The 22,100-nt window shown below is 36.7% G+C and overlaps 1 protein-coding gene across 2 annotated transcripts in view; it reads left to right on the top strand.

Annotated features, from left to right (window-relative positions):
• The window catches only part of LOC126248555 (polycomb protein Scm), a 197,114-nt gene that overhangs the window by 153,986 nt on the left and 21,028 nt on the right, over positions 1-22,100 (top strand). Inside the window, exons 13-14 of one of the 2 annotated variants that reach the window (XM_049949639.1) lie at positions 6,314-6,462; positions 19,483-19,667. In XM_049949639.1, the coding sequence (XP_049805596.1) occupies positions 6,314-6,462; positions 19,483-19,617 (284 nt within the window). In that variant the 3' untranslated portion in view covers positions 19,618-19,667. Of the gene's footprint in view, positions 1-6,310; positions 6,463-19,482; positions 19,668-22,100 lie in introns of both variants that reach the window. The other variant, XM_049949638.1, reaches the window with a different exon arrangement.

Genomic DNA, 22,100 nt, shown 5'->3' with positions numbered 1-22,100 from the left:
GGCCAAATCCCGCTACTTGGCTCTGGATCAGTTCTGTTGGGTTCATATTGTAATGGTACAATAGCAAATGTAAAAATACAGCATTTGTATGATGTGCTCATTGCTGTGAAAATCATTGTTTTTCATGTTTCTATGATACTTACGTACCTCTGTAGTATAAAACAATGGACATAGTCAAAGTAAAGAGTATTTGGTTTTTCTTTTTTGCCTTAAAAAATTAAATTGTTATGTTTTCTTAATTTAATCAATTTTTATGAACATTCTTTCATAAAACATCGATAATTTAGAATTTGTATTTGAAATGAAAACAGGAATTTTGCGTCCCCTTTTGCAAAAGGCAGTATTTTGTGTCAAATTCAGTGTACAGTAATTTTTTGTCAGATTTGGTGGATGTTTTTCTAAATTCAGCATTGTTTTTGTTTCCAAATTTGGTGTTGCTTTTTCCTAAATTTGGTGTTGCCCAGTTTGGAGCTTTTTTGCCAAATTCAGTGTCTTTTTTCCAACATTTGTTGTTATTTTTTGCCAAATTTGTTGTTATTTTTGTACCAAATTTGTTGTTATTTTTGTACCAAATTTTGTGTTATTTTTGGTGGTTTGGACAATTTGTGCCAAATTCAGTGTTTTATATCAAATTCTGTGTTTTTTTCTTTTTTTTCAAAATTTGGAACTTTTTTCCGAATTCGGTGTTAATTTTTGACAAAATTTGGTGTTAATTTTTGACAAATTCAGAGTTCCGTCAAATTCTATTTTTTTGCCAGATTTTCTCAGATTTATAATATTTTTATACAACAAAGCTATAATATTCATGATATCACATAAAAATTGCTCATTTTGCATTATATATCTCAAAACTGCTAATTTTGCATTATTTTCCACATTATTGTCTCCACAAAATTTTTCCCTCTATCAGTGAGTTGTTAGCAATTGAAACAATGAAAAACTTAGATGTAAGAAGTAGTGACACTAAACTGTAATACACAATAAAATGTGAAGTATGTGTGCTTAAATGCACACGCAGATTTCAAGAAGAGGTTATCCTGAACTGTACAAGTCCAAAAGTGCCGAAAATGAGGTAACTACTCAGACATATGGAGTAAAACAAGGGCTGCACAAATATAGCAGTATGTAAGCCTAATTCCCAATTCATTAAGAGTAAAATATTTGTGGCACTTGAGATGGTTTCATGAAGTCAGACTCTGTGCAGAGCATAGTGAGTAATGTCCTATCACTGGTGACTTAATGTACTTTCCACTGTTTTGGAGAAAACACTCAGCTGGGAATATTGTATTATGTGCTTTCTTTTTGGACTTGCAACATTATACCCTCGGCCAAAGTCATAGTGGTCGTGTAAATAGTACCTCACAATGTATAATAGGAGTGGCTCTGACTGTGGTGGGATGATACTTATGAGTCATGATTTTCAACATATTTGTTGACACTGGATGATTTGTGGACATAGTTACAAGAAATTACAGTTCAAACGGAAATGGAGAATCTATCATTTGGAAAGAAATATAATACCCAAATAAATAAGAGGATGTCCGAATGTTTCTAGTTAAAATTCCTGCGTATGAATGTCACTATTGTAGAAGAGATTTTGTAGAAAAAGTTTTTATCATCTCACCTGATGACAGCAGCGTTGTGTGAAGAAAATCTTAAAGAATTTTACAACAATACTATTTGGTTGTCCCACTGGTGCATGCCAAGGAGTGGTGGATTCTATGACAGAGAGCAAACTAATAAGATACACAGTTAGTGTTTCATAAACTTCATTCGCTTAACTTGAATTCAAATGCAAGTCCAGACTAATATCCAGTATAAGTCCATGAGCTAGGAGGAGGAGGAGGACGAGGTCATTAGAGATGAAGCACAAGCTCGAATTAAGGAAAGATGGGGAAGGAAACCGACTGTGCCCTTTTGAAGGAAGCATCCCATCATTTTCCTGAAACGATTTGGGGAAACCACAGAAAACCTAAATGAGGATGGCCAGGGACAGGTGTCCACCATCGTCCTCCCGAATGCAAGTCCAGTGTGCTAACCACTGTGCCACCTCGCTCGGTCATGAGATAGGCAGAGTCCAATATCCACAATTGCTATAGAGGTGAAGTGGCAATGCTTAGACTAGACAGACAGACAGAACTGAACTAAAGACAGACAGACAGACTAGACTAGAGACAGACTGGTTGATGCAGTAAGTTGGATCCATGATGGTGCTGGCCATACGGGTTGAGGAATGTGTGTTTCAGACCCAGCCGCAGGTTAGCAGTGCAATCACATGGTCACTGCCAGCTTATAAATGTGGACTGGCACTGCGTGTTATAAATAGTGCACAATACCACAGATACCATTCCTGTATCTTTCAGACTCTTCTGTGATAAATTCCACAAAATGAAACTGACTATCAAGAAACCTAACTTTGATACATATGACACTTGTGACAAGATTGAATTGCATGTTAAACTTTCCTCTAACAGTGACAGAGAGGCATCAAAGAAAGAAATTAAAAAGTATCAAAAACTTGAATATATTGCTTTCCATTTGAAGAGGAAAGATAAAAACCAGTAAAAAGATGATGCATAAAGAAAGATAAAAATGTTTAATGTACATAAGTGTCTAGGAACACCTCTTACACAGAATTCAGTGGCTTTCTGCAAGTGTCAGCTGTGCACTTAGAATCTCACTGTCTATAACTGTGTTGATCGACAAACATTCTACATTCTGTGGAATGAAGATTTGGCAGCAAGGGGAACAAATGAGATAAAATCTTGTTTGTTTCAGTACACCACAAAGAAACTGAAATCTGATGTAAAGGCTGTTAGCATGCTATTGAGTGTATGTGGGGGATAAAACAAGAACCCTGGTGTTGTTGTTACATGCATGGTGGCTCTGGAGAACTGGACACTGGAAGTAATTGATCACAAAATTATACTTCCAGGACACATGCATATTGAGTTTGATACACCACACAGCCTTATAAAAAGAGAGAACAACTATCTATAGTTTTATGACTTGGACATGGATGATTCTGCAGTGTGACAAAACTAAGTCCTTCATTGTTATTGAACTGGTTCAAAAAACACTACACTTTGCATCACCCTTAAAAATTAAGCCACAGCAACACAATGTAGGCAGGAAAGGTCAGCCTATCAGTTAGATAAATTTTAAATGATTATGATACCCTAAAGGTGTTTTGGATTACTGTTTTACAAAACACACTTGATAGTGATGAACTGTTTGGCAGAATTTAAGGAGAAGGGGGAAAGTTGGTGATTTCTCTCTGTCAAAAAAAGAATGCTGGCTCACACTTGATCTCACAAGGCAAGTGTCAGATTTACTGATTAAAAAACATCATTGTACTCCACCAAGGTTTTACCATTGCAACCTTAAGATTTTTATATTTTATGGCTCTAAAGATTTTTGTGAACTTCATTTGTAAGTAAAACTTCGTCGATTGAAGATGATGGTGTGATTAAAACGGGCTTTGACAAATAAGGTAGACAATACAGCAGCTTTTGCCAGAATACAGAGATGCTTTCTAAATACATTCGAACTGTAGAATACTGCTAATGCAGAATATTCTGATTTACTGATTCTCATAAAATTCATCTCACCAGCTATTCACCAGTTAATTTTACTTATATTTAAGGATATTCACTAACACCAGGAAAGACAATGCTGATACATACAAAAATTAAAATGGTTAAGCAGCAAGGAAAAAATATTTTGTATGGGAAAAAATCTAATGTTCTTATGCATCAATAATACCAATTTTATCACTTGATTTAAATTCAAATAACATAGAATGAACTAGGTGCTTATTGGTAACTGTTGTATCATTAGATACAAAATTTCTCTAATAGTAGCTGATGTAAATCATCCTTTTACTGTTTCATATTTTTTTTGTAACTTGTGCAGTAAGGAAAAAGGTAAAAAACATAAAATTGATTGTGTGTAATATGTAAAACAAGTTTTAACAGTTACCAGTTTATCAGTGTTTAGTGAGTAAAGTTCAGACTGTATTGTACATCTCACATCTTCATGCACAATAAAAGACAAAAGAAATAAATAAAGGAAGAAAGTGAAACAGAGAAGCATTGTAAGATATAATATGTATTAATTTTACCTGTTGCATCTGCATTATAATTTAATAATTCAATTTACTATATTCCTTCAAACTTCCCAATTTACAAGGGGTACAACTTCGCCTCCGCAGTTTGCTGATAGGTGGCGACAATGGTAAGTAGTGGTTGAAAGAAACAGATCGCAGACGTCAGGCAGTTAGCTTGGACCTCAGTCAACATAACCTCATTCAAACATTAGTCGATTTGTGTCTGCATCATAAAGTTGTTCTTGATTGAAAATGTCAATTTACGAGCCTAATTCTCGTCATTTGCGGGATGTGTTACTGTTTTGTTTCAGTATGAAGAAAACAGAAGCTGAGTCTCATCGAATGCTCTCAAGCACCCATGGTAAGGACGCTATTAGTGAAAGAACATGTCGTGAATGGTTTCTACACTTCAAGAACCGTGATTTTAACGTTGTAGACTGGCATAGTGGTGGAAGAGAGAATGTTTTCGAACATGCAGAATTGGAGACATTGCTGAGTGAAGACTTGCATCAAACTCAAGAAGAATTGGTATGATTAGTGGAAATTACACATCAAGCCATTTCAAAATGTTTCAAGGCTAGGGGCACGATTCAGAAAGAAGGAACTTTGGTCCCATGTGAGCTGAAACCAAGAGACATTGAACGGCATTTGTGTGTTTGTTAACAGTTATTTCAGAGGCAAAAACAGAAGGGATTTCTGTATCACATTGTGTCTGGGAATGAAACATGGGTTCATTATGATAACCCTAAATGCAAAAAATCATGGGGATATCCCGACCATGCTTCCACATCGATGGCCAAACCGAATATTCACGGCTCCAAGATCATGCACTGCATTTCGTGGGACCAGCTCAGCGCCGTGTACTATGAGGTGTTAAAACCAAGTGAAACAGTCACAGGTGCTCGTTCTTGAATGCAATTAATGCATTTGAGCAGAGCATTAAAAGACAAACTTCTGCAATACAGCAAGAGGCACGATAAAGTGATTTTGCAGCACGACAATGCTCGACCCCACATTGCAAAAGTGGCCAAAACATACTTGGACATGTTAAAATGGGAAATCCTACCCCATCAATCGTATTCTCCAGACATTGCTCCCTCTGACTATCACCTGTTTAGATCAATGGCGCATGGCCTGGCTGACCAACACTTCTGATCTCATGAAGAAGTCACAAATCGGATCGATTCGTGGATCACTTCAAAAGATGAACAATTTTTTCGATGCAGGATTCATACACTGCCTGAAAGATGGGAGAAAGTAGTGGCCAGCGATGGAAAATACTTTGAATGATACATGTGTAACCAATTTGTTTCATTAAAGCCTCAAATGTTGGGGGAAAAATGGCGGAAGCAAAGCTGTATACCTTGTAGTTTTTTGTCACAGTGTCACTTTTGGATATAATGCTCGCACAGTAAAAATATGAAAAAGATAGATTGTTTCTTACTATGTAGACGAGGTGATGAGGTGGGCAAAAAGTCCTCCTCCAAAAGCATAAAACACACACACACACACACACACACACACACACACGCACGCGCGCGCGCGGCTGTTGTCTTTGGCCAGTTGGGCCCAAGCGGTCTATGAGTTTAGACACCTTTTCATTGTGTCCAACTCGGCACTGCCTCTATGTGGTGAGAAGTGATCTATCCTTTTCATATTGTTGTTATTCCATCCTGGACTTCTCAGGTATAGTGAGATACATATGCATTACAGCTCACTGAGGATCTTTCTTAAATAAGTGAATGATGTGGATATACAGAAGCTCATTTTGTGTGGTGTGACTTGTTTTGTTCTTCAGCTGTTTCTGTCATTCATTCAAGGCTAATTTTATTTCTGTTTTTAAATTATGATTTTTTTAAAATTTTTGAATAAGAATTATAGATAATCATGTTAATAAAACATTGATCTAGTAATCACAATTGAGAGTTTTCACAAAACCAGTGCAGGGCTGTAATTTTTTAAAACAATGCTACACTTATGCAAAAATAAAATTTCAAGCTTACCTTAAATGACGAATGAGATAGCCTACTTTAATGCTTGCTTAATTTTTTGTATGAATATTTAGAAGTACAGTTATTCATTTCATATTCTAGTGCAGAGAGAGAGATTTTCTTGTGTTTATTCAAAATTTCTGTATTAGATAAATATTCATTGAATAATTGTGTAAGACCCACTTTTTAAAAAGAAACAATCTTGTTACAGCAGAACTAGAAGCAGCAACTTCAACCACTCACTCTGAAGCACCGCCAAAAACACCAACAGACCCGTCTGAATGGTCCATAGAGGATGTAATACAGTACATTGCCTTTGTAGATCCAGCTTTGGGAACACATGCAGAACTGTTCAGAAAACATGTAAGATAAATATAATTGTACAGTTATTTTCGTAAAGCTTATATTTTCTGATAAGTAGAAAGTGAGGACTTAGTGTACATGAGTTAAAGTTTATTTTATGTGAGTGGTAAATTTGCAAGGTTACCATTTGTGATGGGCTGAAACTGTGATTTCAAACACCTGAGACAAAAACAAACAATATCAATACAATAATAAGAATGTAATAGGGAATTGCTACAATAATGGAGAAGAAAAGAAACTTTTAAACTCCAATAGTTTTTGCATTATTTTTGGAGTACAGTAGCGGTCAAGCTCTATGCTTTTTTTGAGTATTAGAAACTAGTATTTTGTTTATAAATAACTAATTATTCATATTCCAACTTTGTTTCATCTAATTGTCTTTTGGTGCTAAGTCTCGTTGCAGCACTGTGGTTATGTCTTTTGCATACAGACAAAACTCTTAAATTCAGTGATGTTTTTTTTGTGAATTTACCATGCTCTTACTAGGTCATAGGTTACAGCTAATCCCTTTCTGTGCATGTATTACTTGTAAAATCAATATTACTTGCTAACTGAGGGGCTCTAAATATACCTGTAAAGACACTGCAATGGTAAAGATTTGCTTGATAAGAAGTTATGCAGAAACAGGGCTGATGATGACACAAAAAATAATGACAGTCATTTGGAATGTGGTTCTGGTTTTGTAGATAACATGAAGAATTTATTTTTAAAAGTTAACTATGAGTATGTAGAATGGGGAGATTAAAAACTCTTAAATGTGATGCTGAATAAAGCATTCTGAATTCAGGTTGAAGATGAACTAGGAAATTAGAAGTATCAATAGATTGCAGCATAAAAGATATGGATCACTATGCTGTTAATGAAATGCCATTGGTGGTTATCATAGGCATAAGCAACATATAGCGGAGGAAAGGACAAGAATAAAGAAGAAAGAAAGGAGAAAAGAGGAAAGGAAAGACTTGCAGAACTGCTAGCAGAATGAGACAGCAATTTCAACCACAGTCTTTGGATTAGAGTGAGCTAAGTGTATAGTGGTAATAAACTTCTCAATACTCGTGAAGAGCAGCAGCATTATTGCTGCTGTTTTGATAAAGCAGCTTTACAAGTAAAGCCCTGCAATCGTAATGCACACTGATGCTTATGTTTCAACCCTAAATCAGCGCACCAGTACCAGCACCTAACGGCAAGTCATGACACTAACACTACTAACAAAACAAATCCTGCAGTGCGCTGTCTAGACATCATTCCTATAAAGTTGGATACCCATACAGTTATTAGCTTTCTGTCTACAGAGGCTAGTGTAGAGAAAGTTTCATTATAACCACCGTGTATTTTACGAGTATATGTAGTCTCCCTGTATCAGTCTTAGTACTGAAAGAGTCATGTTGATCTTGTTGGTACATAATTACTAACTCTAGTGTGCATGTGAATTTGTATATGGTAGGAGTGTTGCGACAAATGGTAATAAACATTTCCAGTGATTGTGTTAAAGCAGGCCATGATCAGGAACTAATTAGTTAGTTATTTACAATACATCATTACAATGTTGAATTTGTCAGTTTACAAATAAAGGTATTGAGCTTGTCTCTGACTATGATCTGGCAATCAGTCTCAGCATGATGAATTCGAAATGAGCAGAATATGGACTACCAACAAGAAATTTTTTACAGTGTTTTAAGTGCAAACTCAGCAAATTTTGATGCAGCCACATCAACATGAATAGTTGGTGACAGTATTAGTATGATCATTGCATATTGCAAAACTGTAGAGGGTATCATTTGTGTCAGAGTAGTTAAATTTGTCAGACTCTTTGGACTATAGTTGAAATTTTGGAAACATTAAGTATAATTATAGCACACTTTCATCTGGTTTCACATTTGTTGAGAATAGGATGAGGTTAGGAGGATCATACACCTAGATTAGGCTGTTCCAGCTCATGCACTCACCTGGGGTCAGCAGGGGGGCATGGGCACAGATGGGCAGACTGCTGACATGGACAGTCCTGCAGCTTGGCCGTAGCATACGTGATCATCCTAAACTGCACGAGCCTGGGTCAAGGGATGGCTGAACAGCTCACGCATGTGCGCAACGAATGCAATATAGCCACCGAACGGGTAGTATATACCACCTGCGGCTATCCATGAGCATGATGAGGCGCAAATGTGGACATCCATGCCCTGTCAGGCAGCATTGGAGCAGCCTGCTGCAGCTTATTCACAGATGAAGGAGTTAACAGTTGTTTTATTTTCATAAGAAATCACAAGAAAGTCACTCATCTGCTCAGGATGGGGCTAGACAAGACTTAGTTTAAGGACAACCAGCTTGTTGGAAATGAAGAAAAGTTTAAAGCAGGATGCTAGATTCAGTTGAATAACTTCAAGTGCTTTGTGTCCACAGTCAAAATGAATTGATTTTATCATTAGCAACTTGAATCTAAAATTGGTCATGGCATACTGCAATGCTGATACAAGTACTTCTAGATACCTGAAGTGCTATAATCATAAAATAATGGAAAGTTCTCATCAGAGCATAATATGTTGTATGGCAAAGGAATTAGATGTTAACACTTTCATTCTTCGTCATAACACGGATGCAGAGCATATATACTCTTTAGCTTATGCAGAAAGTGTAAACATCATCACATCAGTAACAGCACATACAAAAGTCCAGAAACAATTATTTTCCATTGCAGTCAATCGGTTGGTGATACAAATGTAGAAACTAATGTGATTCTAACATGCAGGTTATACTATAGGTGTGAATGGACATGCAGAGTTTTTGTGGTGACCATATTGGAATTTTATCGATGACAAAATGTGTCAATAGATAAGATTTGATGTACTCTTCTTTCCGATAGATCCATAGTGAGGAGATCATCCAGATGTAGAACACCTCAGAAAAACAACAATACAGAATAAATATGACCGATGACCTCGCAGTTTGGTCTCTTCCCACAAACAACCCAACAACAGAATAAATATTTTCAAAGAGAAATAAATATGCTAATGTACCTTCCGCAAATCCCAAGTAAAATGGCCCTCATGGATAATTAAAAAAAAAAAAAAAAAAACAACTTTAACATATTTTCATTGAAAAGGTAATAAGTAACTTGTCACTAAACATGTAAATGTTCAGTACATTGAGGTGCATATGATAATTCTTAGGCTGTTGTAGCCATGCATCATCAAATAAAAAATTTTACAGCACTTATCTACAACGATTGTGTTACTGCACTGAATTTGTACAGAAGTCAGATTGTATTAATACTTGCATTATTTGATATTGTTAGTACCATTCACACATCAGCTGATTCTGCTTGGAAATTTATCAGTGGAACAGAAGAAAGGTGACCACCAATAAATCCTTTAGGCTTCTCTTGAACTGAACTTCATTAATCGTTAAACTTTTTGTGGCTGCTGATAAGCTATTGAAAATGTTAGACTTTAAATCTTTGTGAAGATTATCTTATTGATTCCATGAACTGGTGTTTTTAATGGCTAATACATCAATGAATAAATATATTGTGAAGCAATAGTTACTATCCCTAGTTCCCTAATTGTGTCTTTGCAGGATATATTTGAGTTCACACAATAAATAATTCTTCTTACTTGGTTTGGATGCAGAAAACTTTAGCTTCCTTTGATAAGTTACCATGAAAAATAATCCCATATGGCATGATGGAATGAAAGTAAGCATAATATGCTAGCTGTTTCGTTTTTATATCACCTGTGTCTGATAACATGTGTGTTGCAAATAGAGATTTGTTTAAGTGCCTCAGCAGTTCTGTGGTATGCTCCTCTCGGTTAAATTTATTATGAAGCTGTAATCCCAATAATTCAACACTGACAACTTCTTTGATCTGTTTGTCATCACATTTTAGGCATGTGCTGTCCGGAAACCTCTTCCAAGTTTGAAATTGCATGTAGCGTGTTTTTTCAAAGTTTGGTGTCAAAGGTTTGGCTAGGAACCATTTATTAATGTCCATGAACGGATCTGTGTGCGACCATACTTGATTTGCTATTTATTGCAATGTCTTTGTCATCTGCAAACAATACAAACTTGGCATCTGGTAAAGTTGGAGACTAAAGATAATGAATACACACAGGAAAAAGTAAAGGATGGAACTTGTGAGCCACCACATATAATTAGTTCCCAGTTGAATGATGTCCGATAGCTTAATACATGTCTTTTTCCTAATGACACCCTTTGTTTCCTTTCGGATTATTTGAATCATTTTGCAGCATTTCCTGTCATACTGTAATATTCTAAAGTACTTAAAAGGATATTGTGGTTTCACAGTCAGATGCCTTTAACAGGTCACAAAATATACCAGTAACCTGTAATTTATTGTCTAATGCATTAAGTACACTATTGATGTATGTGTAGATAGCCTTCTCAATGTCAGAACCCTTTAGAGAAATCCAGCTGTGGCTTTGACAGATAGTATTTGCTGTCAGATGGTTAATAAGTCAATTTTATATGGTTAATACGTCAATTTTATATTACTTTTTCTAAAATTTTTGTGAATGCTGGCAAAAGTGAAATTGGATGGAAATTTGATGATATTACTTAATCTCTTTTATTAAAAAATGGTTTAACTTAGGTATATTTCAGCTATTCAGGAAATTTTCTTGTGATAAGTTACTGGTTATACAGATAACTTAGTATGTTACTAAACTGAGAAGAGTTAACTTTGTTGATAGTTTATCATAATCACTAGAAATTTTGTATTTTATAGATTTTATGGAGGACATTACTTCTGTTGGTATAATGAGGGTCATATTCATGTTACTGAAATTATTTGTAATGACAGGTCTGAGATCTTCAATGGCAGCATCTGCTGAACCTGATAACACCATCTTTTCAGGAAAAGTTAAAAGTTTTGCAACACTGCACACATCTATTACCAATATATCAATTATTATTAAAAAAAATTCTATCTGCTCCTCTTCATGTTTGATTCCATCCGACTCCCCCTTCACTATATCCCATACTGCCTTTATTTTGTTATCTGATGTGATTATCTTTTTCTTGCAGTGCATTTTCTTTTATGTCCATATGACTGTCTTTAATATTGTGCAAAGTGTGTTGTTGTGAGCTATAGTGTCAACATCAGAGTTTCTGACTGACAGATAAAGAGTTACCTTCTTTTATGTGATACCTTTATTCTTTGAGTAATCCATGGTTTTCTGATACTTTGGCCTGATATGGGATTAGTTTTATTTTATTTATTTATTTATTTTTGTTTTATTTTATTTTATTTATTTATTTATTTTTTTGAGGGGGGGGGGGTGAAACAGTATACAAAAAATGTAAGGACTTTATTATTAAAATTGCTATATTTTTCATTCATGCCATGAGCACTGTATACATCTCTCCAGTTCATGTCTTTGAGGAGTGTCCTAAAATAATCGGTTTCTGGCTTACTGATTACACTCTCCAATTCAGATTTAGTAGAGTTCATATCCTCTTCAGTATTAACGGTTCATTAGCCCTTCTATAATGATATTGCCAATGGCTGCTTGTGACCAATTATGGGGTTGGACAAAAATATGGTAACACCAAAAACACAACACTTTACTTTGCCTTATATGGTGTAGGAAACCTGTTGGCTTTCAGATTAGCTTCCATTGATCTCAAAATGTGTAAGTAGAGGTCCTGTGAGGTTTTCAAGGGAATGTTATATCACTCTTCCTGTAAAATACTGGCAAGTTTAGGAACAATGATGGAAGTGGATAGTGATCATGCTCCCCTCTCTTGAAAGTAGACCACAAAGACTCGGTAATATTCAGATCTGGTGACTGGTGGCCAAGGGAGATGCAACAATTCATCCTCATGATAACACAACCAGTTATGGGCAATATGAGATGTTTGAATTGGGTTCTCATTGTCTTGGAACAGAGCATCTCAATTGGCAAACAAAACATTGTACCATGGATTGCGTATGATGAGCCAAAATGGTCCCATAAACCCTCGCAGTAATGTAGTCCATAGAATACCATGATGCTGCTGCGCAAATCATCACCAAACTCCCACCATGTTTCACTTTTGGGATGTAACTCAGGCAGAAGATGGAAACTGTGTGAAACAAGACTTATCCAACCAAATTACTTTTTTCCATCGCTCTATAGTCCAGATTTATGGCTTTGCCACCATGTTTTCCTCTTACAGGCAGTTGTGTCACTGATACGTGGTTTTGGGATTCCAGCTCCCCCTTCAATTCCCTTCTTATGGAGCTCCCTTTTTGTTGTTTTAGTGCTAACAGGGTTCGTGAGTGCGACATTCAGCTCAGCAGTAACTTGTACAGCTGTTGTTCTCTTACATTTTGTCACAATCTTCTTCACTAACTAACTGTCACAATCACTGAACACATACTTTCATCTGCATTATGACTTAGTGGATGATGGTCTACCACTTTCACTGTATGTGGTATCAATCTTCGGTATGATGCCTCTTGAAACACCAAACATTTTGGCTCCTTTTTGGTATGGAAGCACCCACCATACAAGCATCAACAATTTACTCTTTTTCATATTCACTTAGCTCTGACATATGCACGCCCAACTCTACAGACCGCTTTTCTGACGACGACTGACACTTGCAACATATTGAGGATATTGCACAGGTGCTGTTCATGTTCAAATACAACAGCAAAACCTGGAGGCTTGGGTAGCATCTGCATTTATTTTGAAGCATGCATTTCTTGCAATGTTTTCATATTTTCGTCCAACCACTGCAGCTACTGTAGTTGGGAAGTTTACAGTAGGAATTAAGTTGAATGATAGTGTTACTAACTATAATAAATTCTCACTGGAAGAGTTTTTAAGATACTCTACATTAAAATCACCAGCAGAAGCTATTTCTTCCTTTTTTCCTGTTAAATAGACCAGTAGAGCTTCAAGGTGATTTACAAACAGATTAAAGCTACCTCCATGTACTCAGTATACACTTACTATTATGAAGGATGTATTATGTACTTCCATATGCTGCTATATGAAAAATTTATGAATCAGAAGTCTGTGTTCTTAAATTTAAAACAATTCCCAGTGAATGTGGCAACTCCTCTTTCCATCATTTCTGCTCCACAAAAGTGAGAGGCTAACCCAAATTCTGTAACACTTAATCTTAACCCATCTATATCAGTGATCACATAAAGTTCAGGGAAGCAGATTATTTCAACTGGGTTTGATCACTTTCACCACTGCAGATAGGTAGTTCATTAATTTTACTTCATAGTCCTCCCAAATTTTGATCCAATAAAGATAGCTGGCATTTCACAATGACTGGGATAAAATTGGGTGCTGAAAATTTTTAGCCAACAGCTGTTTGTTCAGATGCAGTATGTCAGAATTATCTTGTTTGGCTTCTTTCTCAAACTGGAGGTTTTTTTCAGTTCTAACTTCTCTTAAAACTTTTTTTTCTGTTCTCTCTGCCCTAAAAAGGGTGCTGCTCTGATACCTGTAACCACTGGTATTTTACCATTTGTGACAGTGACCCCTTCCCCAAAATGTGCTGCTGTTAGCCAAGCCAGTGTACAATTCCCTTTTTTGTTGATGTGAAGGCAATCCCTAGTACATTCGTATCTACTGACAATAAATACGAACCATGCCAATATGTGATCCTGCACTTGGCATAAGCAGCCACTGGAGAACTTGAAATTAACTTTCATAACACAAGAGCTAAGATGAGATCATTAGGGCGTCTCAAAACAGATACAAACTCAACATTGGAATGTCTTGATGCTGATGCCATGTTTACCAGGTCACACTCTATACTGTACCCAGGATCCGTGACAAATCTATTGCCCGGCATACCCATAACAACAGTGTCTTCCTGAGAGAAGTATTTGCAAAATTATCCTAAAGCCTCTGTAGGCCGTTGCTGTAGTTAAGAAAAATGTGGACGCAGAGATCTGAATCAAATATTATTTGAATTGGATGATACCCCCTGGATGCTCATGAACGGTGTGTGGTTTCTCAGAAAGGTACACAGATGGACAGTAAAATTAAGCATCCAGGAGGAGGTGAGTAAAGGCACCAACAATTCACTTTTACAATAGATACATATATTTTATATATATATAAACAAAGATGATGTGACTTACCAAATGAAAGTGCTGGCAGGTCGACAGACACACAAACAAATACAAACATACACACAAAATTCAAGCTTTCGCAACAAACTGTTGCCTCATCAGGAAAGAGGGAAGGAGAGGGAAAGACGAAAGGATGTGGGTTTTAAGGGAGAGGGGAAGGAGTCATTCCAATCCCGGGAGCGGAAAGACTTACCTTAGGGGGAAAAAAGGACGGGTATACACTCGCACACACACACACACACACACATATCCATCCACACATATACAGACATAAGCAGACATATTTAAAGACAAAGAGTTTGGGCAGAGATCTCTGTGGATATGTGTGGATGGATATGTGTGTGTGTGTGTGCGAGTGTATACCCGTCCTTTTTTCCCCCTAAGGTAAGTCTTTCCGCTCCCGGGATTGGAATGACTCCTTACCCTCTCCCTTAAAACCCACATCCTTTCGTCTTTCCCTCTCCTTCCCTCTTTCCTGATGAGGCAACAGTTTGTTGCGAAAGCTTGAATTTTGTGTGTGTGTTTGTGTGTCTATCGACCTGCCAGCGCTTTCGTTCGGTAAGTCACATCATCTTTGTTTTTACACACACACACACACACACATATATATATATATATATATATATATATATATATATATATATATTTTAAAGAAGCTCTGTGTTTTGAGAACATTTCAGCCTTTTGTACTGGGGCATGTAGCTGACACCTTCTAACAGTATGAGGTGCATACTATTGTTATAAAAGATCTTAATTAACCCAACTCCCACTCCAATCCCACCCAGACGTGTCCTAAATGTATGTAGCAAAGCAGTATTCTTTTCTAAGTGTAACTTGGTGTCATTCCTAATTTGTCTTTGTCTCTCAATCCTTGCGCACTCTGATGCAGCTTCTAAGGTTAAATTTTCAGTTAACAGAGGGCTTCCTATAACAGAAGAAAGGATCATATCAGAACTGAGCAGTTCAGTTAAAATAAAACACTTTCAAATTAATAGAAGGAAACATGCTGTGTTACAGGTGAGATTTTTATATTAGTAAATTTTACACTCCTATCTTGAGCAATTTTATTTCAGACTCAGTCCTGTCAGTATCTTGCATAGATAAAATAGAAGTTTACAAAAATAGGAGCTAAAAGAAGATCTTGGCCAGTTTCCTCCAAGATATTTCTGTAGCTATATCATACTTTGCAAGCCACCTGTGTGTGGAGGAGGGTACATATCGTACCAATAACTGATGCCCCCCCCTTCCCTGTTCCACTTGCAAAGGCACATGTGAAGAGTGATTGTCAGCGAGTGACTGTATTAGCTCTAATCTCTTGAATTTTCTCATAATTGTAATTTTGTGAGTTGTATATGGGAGGAAGTAATATGTTGTCCAACTCTTACCGGAAAGTGCTCACTCAAAATTTCAATGAGAGATCTCTCTGTGATGCAGAATGCTTCTCTTCTAACATATGCCACTGCAGTTAGTAGAGCATCTCTGTAATGCTCATATGCAGACTAAACGAACCTCTAACAAAATGTGGCATTCTGCATTGAATCTGCTCTCTCTCTCTCTCTCTCTCTCTCTCTCTCTCTCTCTCTCTCTCTTTATTATAAGTCAGTTACTTAATTGATGGATTCCATTTCCATAAGGTTCTTCCCATAAATCTCAGTCAATCTCAGTTTGGCATATGCTTTTCTTACTGTTTATTTTATGTGATCATTCCACTTAAGGTCACTGTGGATGCTTACCCCTAGATATTTTATGGTAAAGATTGTTTCTAGCAATTTGTCATAAGTAGTGTAGTTGTACAGTAGCAGATTTCTTTTTCTATGTGTGCACCGTATGTTACATTTATTCACATTTAGGGTCAATTGCCAGAGCCTACAACATTCATCAATCCTCTGCAGTTCGTTTTGCAAATCTATACTGTTGTCTGGTGTTGCACTGTGTATCTGTAAGCAGTCTTAAAGTGCTTATGATGCTTTCTGCTAGCTCATTTATATGCATTGTAAACAGTGACTGACCTATCGCACTTCCTTGGAATACTCTGGAAATTACCTTTACATCAGTTGATTTTGTTCCTTTAAGAGCAATGTGCTGAGTTCTTTCTGCAAGGAAGTCTTGAATGCAGTCACAAATCTGGTCGATGCTCAATAAGCATGTATGTTTTTCAGTAAACGGCAGTGTGGCAAGGTGTCAGTTGGCTTTCTTTGCCAGAACTGAGTCACTATTTCGTACATGCTGACTGTGCTGTTGATAAACCGAGTTTTTTTGTAATCGAAAACATTGATTTAGTTTGAAGAATGTTGTAACGATTAATATGTCGATTGAACAAATCATTACAGAGTACATGTGTTTATATGGTTAATACATGGCAGCCAACTATTACAAATTGTCTGTAATTGTTATGGATTTTTCACATTAATTACAGAGGTACAGGAAATTACTAAAAAATTACAGAAGTAGATATTTTGCGATGTGATTTTTTTAAAAAAACTAAAAAAGTCCTGTTACATTTTGCTAATCATAGGCTACTAAAATGTTTTTGCTGAGTACACAGTAAACCTGTCTATGAAGGATTTCATCACCACAGCTTAGTCAAGGCACATTTACACTGAATTTGAAACCTGTTCTGCAAGGAATATTGTTCCTGGACTGTTACCACTAAATGCTGCTATGCAGCATTACTATTGATTTTTGCTCTGTCTGTAGTGTTGCATGTTGTCTTTATGTGGTTCCTTTATGAAATGATGTGGAAAAGAAGCAAAATTTACAAATTTGCCACATTCTGTGAGGCAGAGGAGTGCTTCTTGAATATTCAGATTCATAGTTATAAAAATATTAAACAGAAGCATCAATACCTACAAAGAATGCTACATTAGTTCGCACCAGCAGCTGTGATGTAGATTAAAAAAAAATTAATGTGTCTCATTTCCCAATACTTCAGCAGCAGCAACAGCTGACATCTTCCTCGTACGAAAAGTGATGATCGTGGTGTTGGGGGGGATACTTTATGTTTTCTATGAGCTGGAAGTGAATTAACTACCATGTAGGAGGCCACAGTCAGTAGTAAACGAGGGTGTGGCAGGGGGATCATCAACTGCAGATTCCTCCATCATATTCTTTGGGAGTGTCAGTGACATTGATGCTGAAGTAGTCTTCGTGTATAACTTTATAACATGGACAGGCAAAGCTGTTGAAATTGATGGTAAATTTAACTTTAATAAAACCACAAACAGCTGTTGATTGATTATTTATTCACAAAACCAGTTTTGCTGTATTAAAGCAGTATCTTCAGGTGATACTTAGTGTTATATGATTAGCATACAGAGACAGCAGGGAGGGGGGGGGTGTCTCCGTATGCTAATTGTGGTATCGTCTATAGTTCACAGTGCCATAACAAAGTCAGTGCCTCGCATCGATACCATAGAAGTTAACAATGTCTTGCTGTATTCCACAGTGATGAATGGGAGGCGCTTGCAAGGTTACACCCTTACTCTCAGCTTCACAGTGCCACCACACTGAGATGCCAATATATGACTAAGAATAGCAATGCTTGCACCCAGTTTGTGACCAACAATTAAGGTGATAACATCACTTTAAATAGGGGGCACCAGTGTATTTCATGTCTTATACTGAACTTTAACTGTGAACTTTGTCTATGTACTCTAAGTGAAGAGTCTTGTTAATTATCTGTATCCAGTGATACTTTAAGTTCAGACACAGTCGTAAATACTCAGAACATTCCTGTGGAAACGGATTATGCAAAATTAACTAAAACTTCATATCTTTCTCGTAATAAAGTGAACTAATATTTTGTGTGTTCTAGTTTCCACTCACTCTCTTCTCAGAGCAAGTAATGAACCCACTGTTCCACTGATGGTTGTATTTTCATCCGGTGGAACATTAATCCATGTGACGCTACTTAACATCTGACGATGCTGCTGTAACACAGCAAAACCAGTTATGTGAAGAAGTCATCAGTTAAGAGCTGTTAACAGTTTTATTCTGAAGTTCAGTTTCCACGAATTAGTTTTCTTTGTTTAAAATGAGATTTTGGACTGATTTTAATATCAAAATAAAAATAAATGTAGGAGCAATTAAATAAAAATATATCTTTTGTATGTACGCCGGCCGCGGTGGTCTCGCGGTTCTAGGCGCGCAGTCCGGAACCGTGCGACTGCTACGGTCGCAGGTTCGAATCCTGCCTCGGGCATGGATGTGTGTGATGTCCTTAGGTTAGTTAGGTTTAAATAGTTCTAAGTTCTAGGGGACTGATGACCACAGCAGTTGAGTCCCATAGTGCTCAGAGCCATTTTTTTGTATTTATGGTTAGAAAACATCTGAAATATAGTGTTTTGAAAGCCTAAATCAGGCTTCTAATTTTTGAAATTTTCTGGTGTGGGAGGAAGGGATCATAGCACCCTCCATATTTGTCATGTGATTACTGACAGCCTGTTCTCAAGGTTGGCAGCTTTTTTTAATATTTCCAGTTGCTTAAACAGGCGCTGGCAAAATATGCATGTGGCAGTGAATGAAAATATGTTAACTGTGACTTCTGTGTCCCCGAAGTTGGCAGTTATACTTTTGGAGAAAGTAAGAATATAATTTTAAATCCTATCTTCCCATTTTGGGCTAATGTTACTGAAGACTGATACCTGTACATCTCAGCAGGTAGGTAATATTGTAATGTTGTACATGTATTGTGTTTCCTTGGTTGATTACATTGCCAGAGTCCTAATTTCTGAGATTTTTTTTTTTTTTTTTGTAGTTTAGTAACTGCAGTATTATGATGATTAATATTATTGCAATAATTTAGTTGCATGGAGAAAAGCCATCAACAAAGTACGAAACAGTAATTTTGTACAGGCTGTGTGTTTTCATTATATAGAGTTTCTTGAATACATTTTCTTATTCTCTTTCTCTTATTTTTCTTGTAGGAAATAGATGGGAAAGCTCTGCTTCTCTTAAATTCAGATATGATGATGAAGTACATGGGTTTGAAGTTGGGGCCTGCTCTAAAAATTTGCAATTTAGTCAACAGGATAAGAGGAAGAAGGCACTTACCTTTATGACAATAATGGAAACCTTCTCTTATGAAGGTTTCAATTTCTTTTGGAAAATGGTAAGTGTATTAGAAATATATAAAACCAATAATTAATCACACAAGAAAATCGCTGCGGGATATACTCATCTGCTAATATTAGAATACACGAAAATCACATCATCATCAATTTCAAACTGAAGTTTCATGAGCCACAGAAAGATAGCTCCATGATTTTCTGCAACTGTACCATGAAGTTAGACACAAATCAGTTAGTTAGATTGTATATTCATACCTTAGCCAACAAACCAATTGAAAGTTGAAAGGAAAGTTAGAATCCTAGAAAAATGGAAAATGTCTGAAGATAAAGAACTGCTCATACTGATTCTTGTGGAAATGCTGAAACTTTCAAAAAAATTATACATAAGATTTCAGTACTTAGACATGTGGTCATTAATGTGCCTTTTTTCCTTATTGTTGTTAAATATTCTTAGTTTTCATGCTACTTTACCCACAGCTTGCGGTTTTGAAGTTAGCAGGGTACTATTGCAACAAACACTGAGTTTGGAACTCGCTCCAGATACTGAACTTTTTCTTCCTTAATAAAAGTGGGACGAGGGGACAAGACTGCTGAACTATGTCAGGCGTATTATTTGAATAGTAATTTCCAGTTTTGCAAATTTTCTGTTATTATTTACAGATTTAATGGATGAATGAGAAAAATTATATTAGATTTATTACATTCCTTAGTGATCAAAATTTAACACACAAAATTACACCTACAGTGTGAGTAATTTATGTGTTTCTGGAATACATAACTGAATGTAGGAGATTTGTTCTGGAAGTGGCGAACACATACAACTAAATGTATCGTGTGAAGAAAAAGCGGTGAGTGGAGTAACATATTATTGCATTTTCTTAATGGAGAAAATTTGAACCAGAGAAAAAAAATTATTAAAGTCCTCCTACAATAGTTAAATTTGGTAGCTTTGCTGTAAAGGTAAACACACAAAAACGTTATTACTTTACCTTTTTTTTTTTCCAGTGGAAAATTTGGTCATAACATGAGAATAACAGCAAAGTGGCAAATTTTTATTGCCATTTTTATTTCTTCATTGGATCCATCTTAACTTACAGAAGGGTGAAGGAAGTTAATACAGTTGTCACTATGCCATTCACTGAGCTGACAAAAATTGTGGGATACCTCTCTAATATTGTGTCGGATTACCTCTCACCTGGCATAGTGCAGCAACCCATGTCGTATGGACTCCTGTGCAGAAATATTGAGCCATGCTGCCTCTATAGCCGTCCATAATTGTGAAAGTGTTGCCAGTGCAGGGTTTTGTGCACAAACTGTCCTCTCGATTATGTCCCACAAATGTTCAATGAGATTAATGTTGGGCGATCTGGATGGCCATATCATTCGCTTGAATTGTCTAGAATGTTCTTCAGATCAGTCTCAAACAATCGTGGCTTTGGGGACATGGAGCATTGTCGTCCATAAAAATTCCATCATTATTTGGGAACTGACATCGATCAGTGGCTGTAGATGGTTTCCAAGTATCTGAATATCCAGAGGACACTGTCTATTCCATGTAAACACAGCCCATACCATTATGGAGCCTCTACCAGCTTGCACAGTTCCTTGTTGGCTTCACGGGATCCATGCCAACTCGAAACCTGCCATCAGCTCTTACCAGCTGAAATTGGGATTCATCTGACCAGGCCACTGTTTTCCAATTGTCTAGGGTCCAGTCAATACGGTTGTGAGCCCAGGAGAGGCACCATATGTGATGACATGCTGTTAGCAAAGGCACTCGCGTCGTTCATCTGGTGCCATAGCCTGTTAATGCCAAATTTCACCACAATGTCCTAATGGATATGTTCATCACATGTCCCACATTGATTTCTGTGGCTATTTCATGCAGTGTTGCTTCTCTATTAGAAGTGACAGTTCTATGCAAGCAATGCTGCTCTCACTTTTTAAGTGAGTGCCATCGGTCACTGGATTGTGTGTGGTGAGAGGTAATGCCTAAAATGTGGTATTCTCGGCACTCTCTTGACAATGTGGATCTTGGAATATTGAATTCCCCAACAATTCCCAAAATGGAATGTCCCATGCATCTAGCTTCAACTATCATTCCATGTTCAAAGCCTGTTAATTCCCATCGTGTGGCTATAATCATACCGGAAACCTTTTCACATGAATCACCTGAGTACAAATAACAGCTCCACCGGTGCACAAACCTTTTATGCCTTGTGTATCTGATACTAATGCCATCTGTATATGTGCGTATTGCTGTCCCGTGACTTTGGCCACCTCATTGTATGTCCACTCAACGCAGTGTGTGACAAATGACAAAAATACTCTTAATAGAAAATTATGAAGTATTTGAAATATTCATGATACAGTATCGCCATATTTGGCTTTATGAAGGTAATTAATTTATTTAGCTGCACATGAGTTATGCTGGGTAGAAAAATGAGTGAGATATAATCACTTCAGATATTCTG

Source organism: Schistocerca nitens, chromosome 3, assembly GCF_023898315.1.
Source record: "Schistocerca nitens isolate TAMUIC-IGC-003100 chromosome 3, iqSchNite1.1, whole genome shotgun sequence".
In the NCBI taxonomy this organism is placed as follows: domain Eukaryota; kingdom Metazoa; phylum Arthropoda; class Insecta; order Orthoptera; family Acrididae; genus Schistocerca; species Schistocerca nitens.
This window is presented reverse-complemented; position numbering and strand designations above follow the sequence as displayed.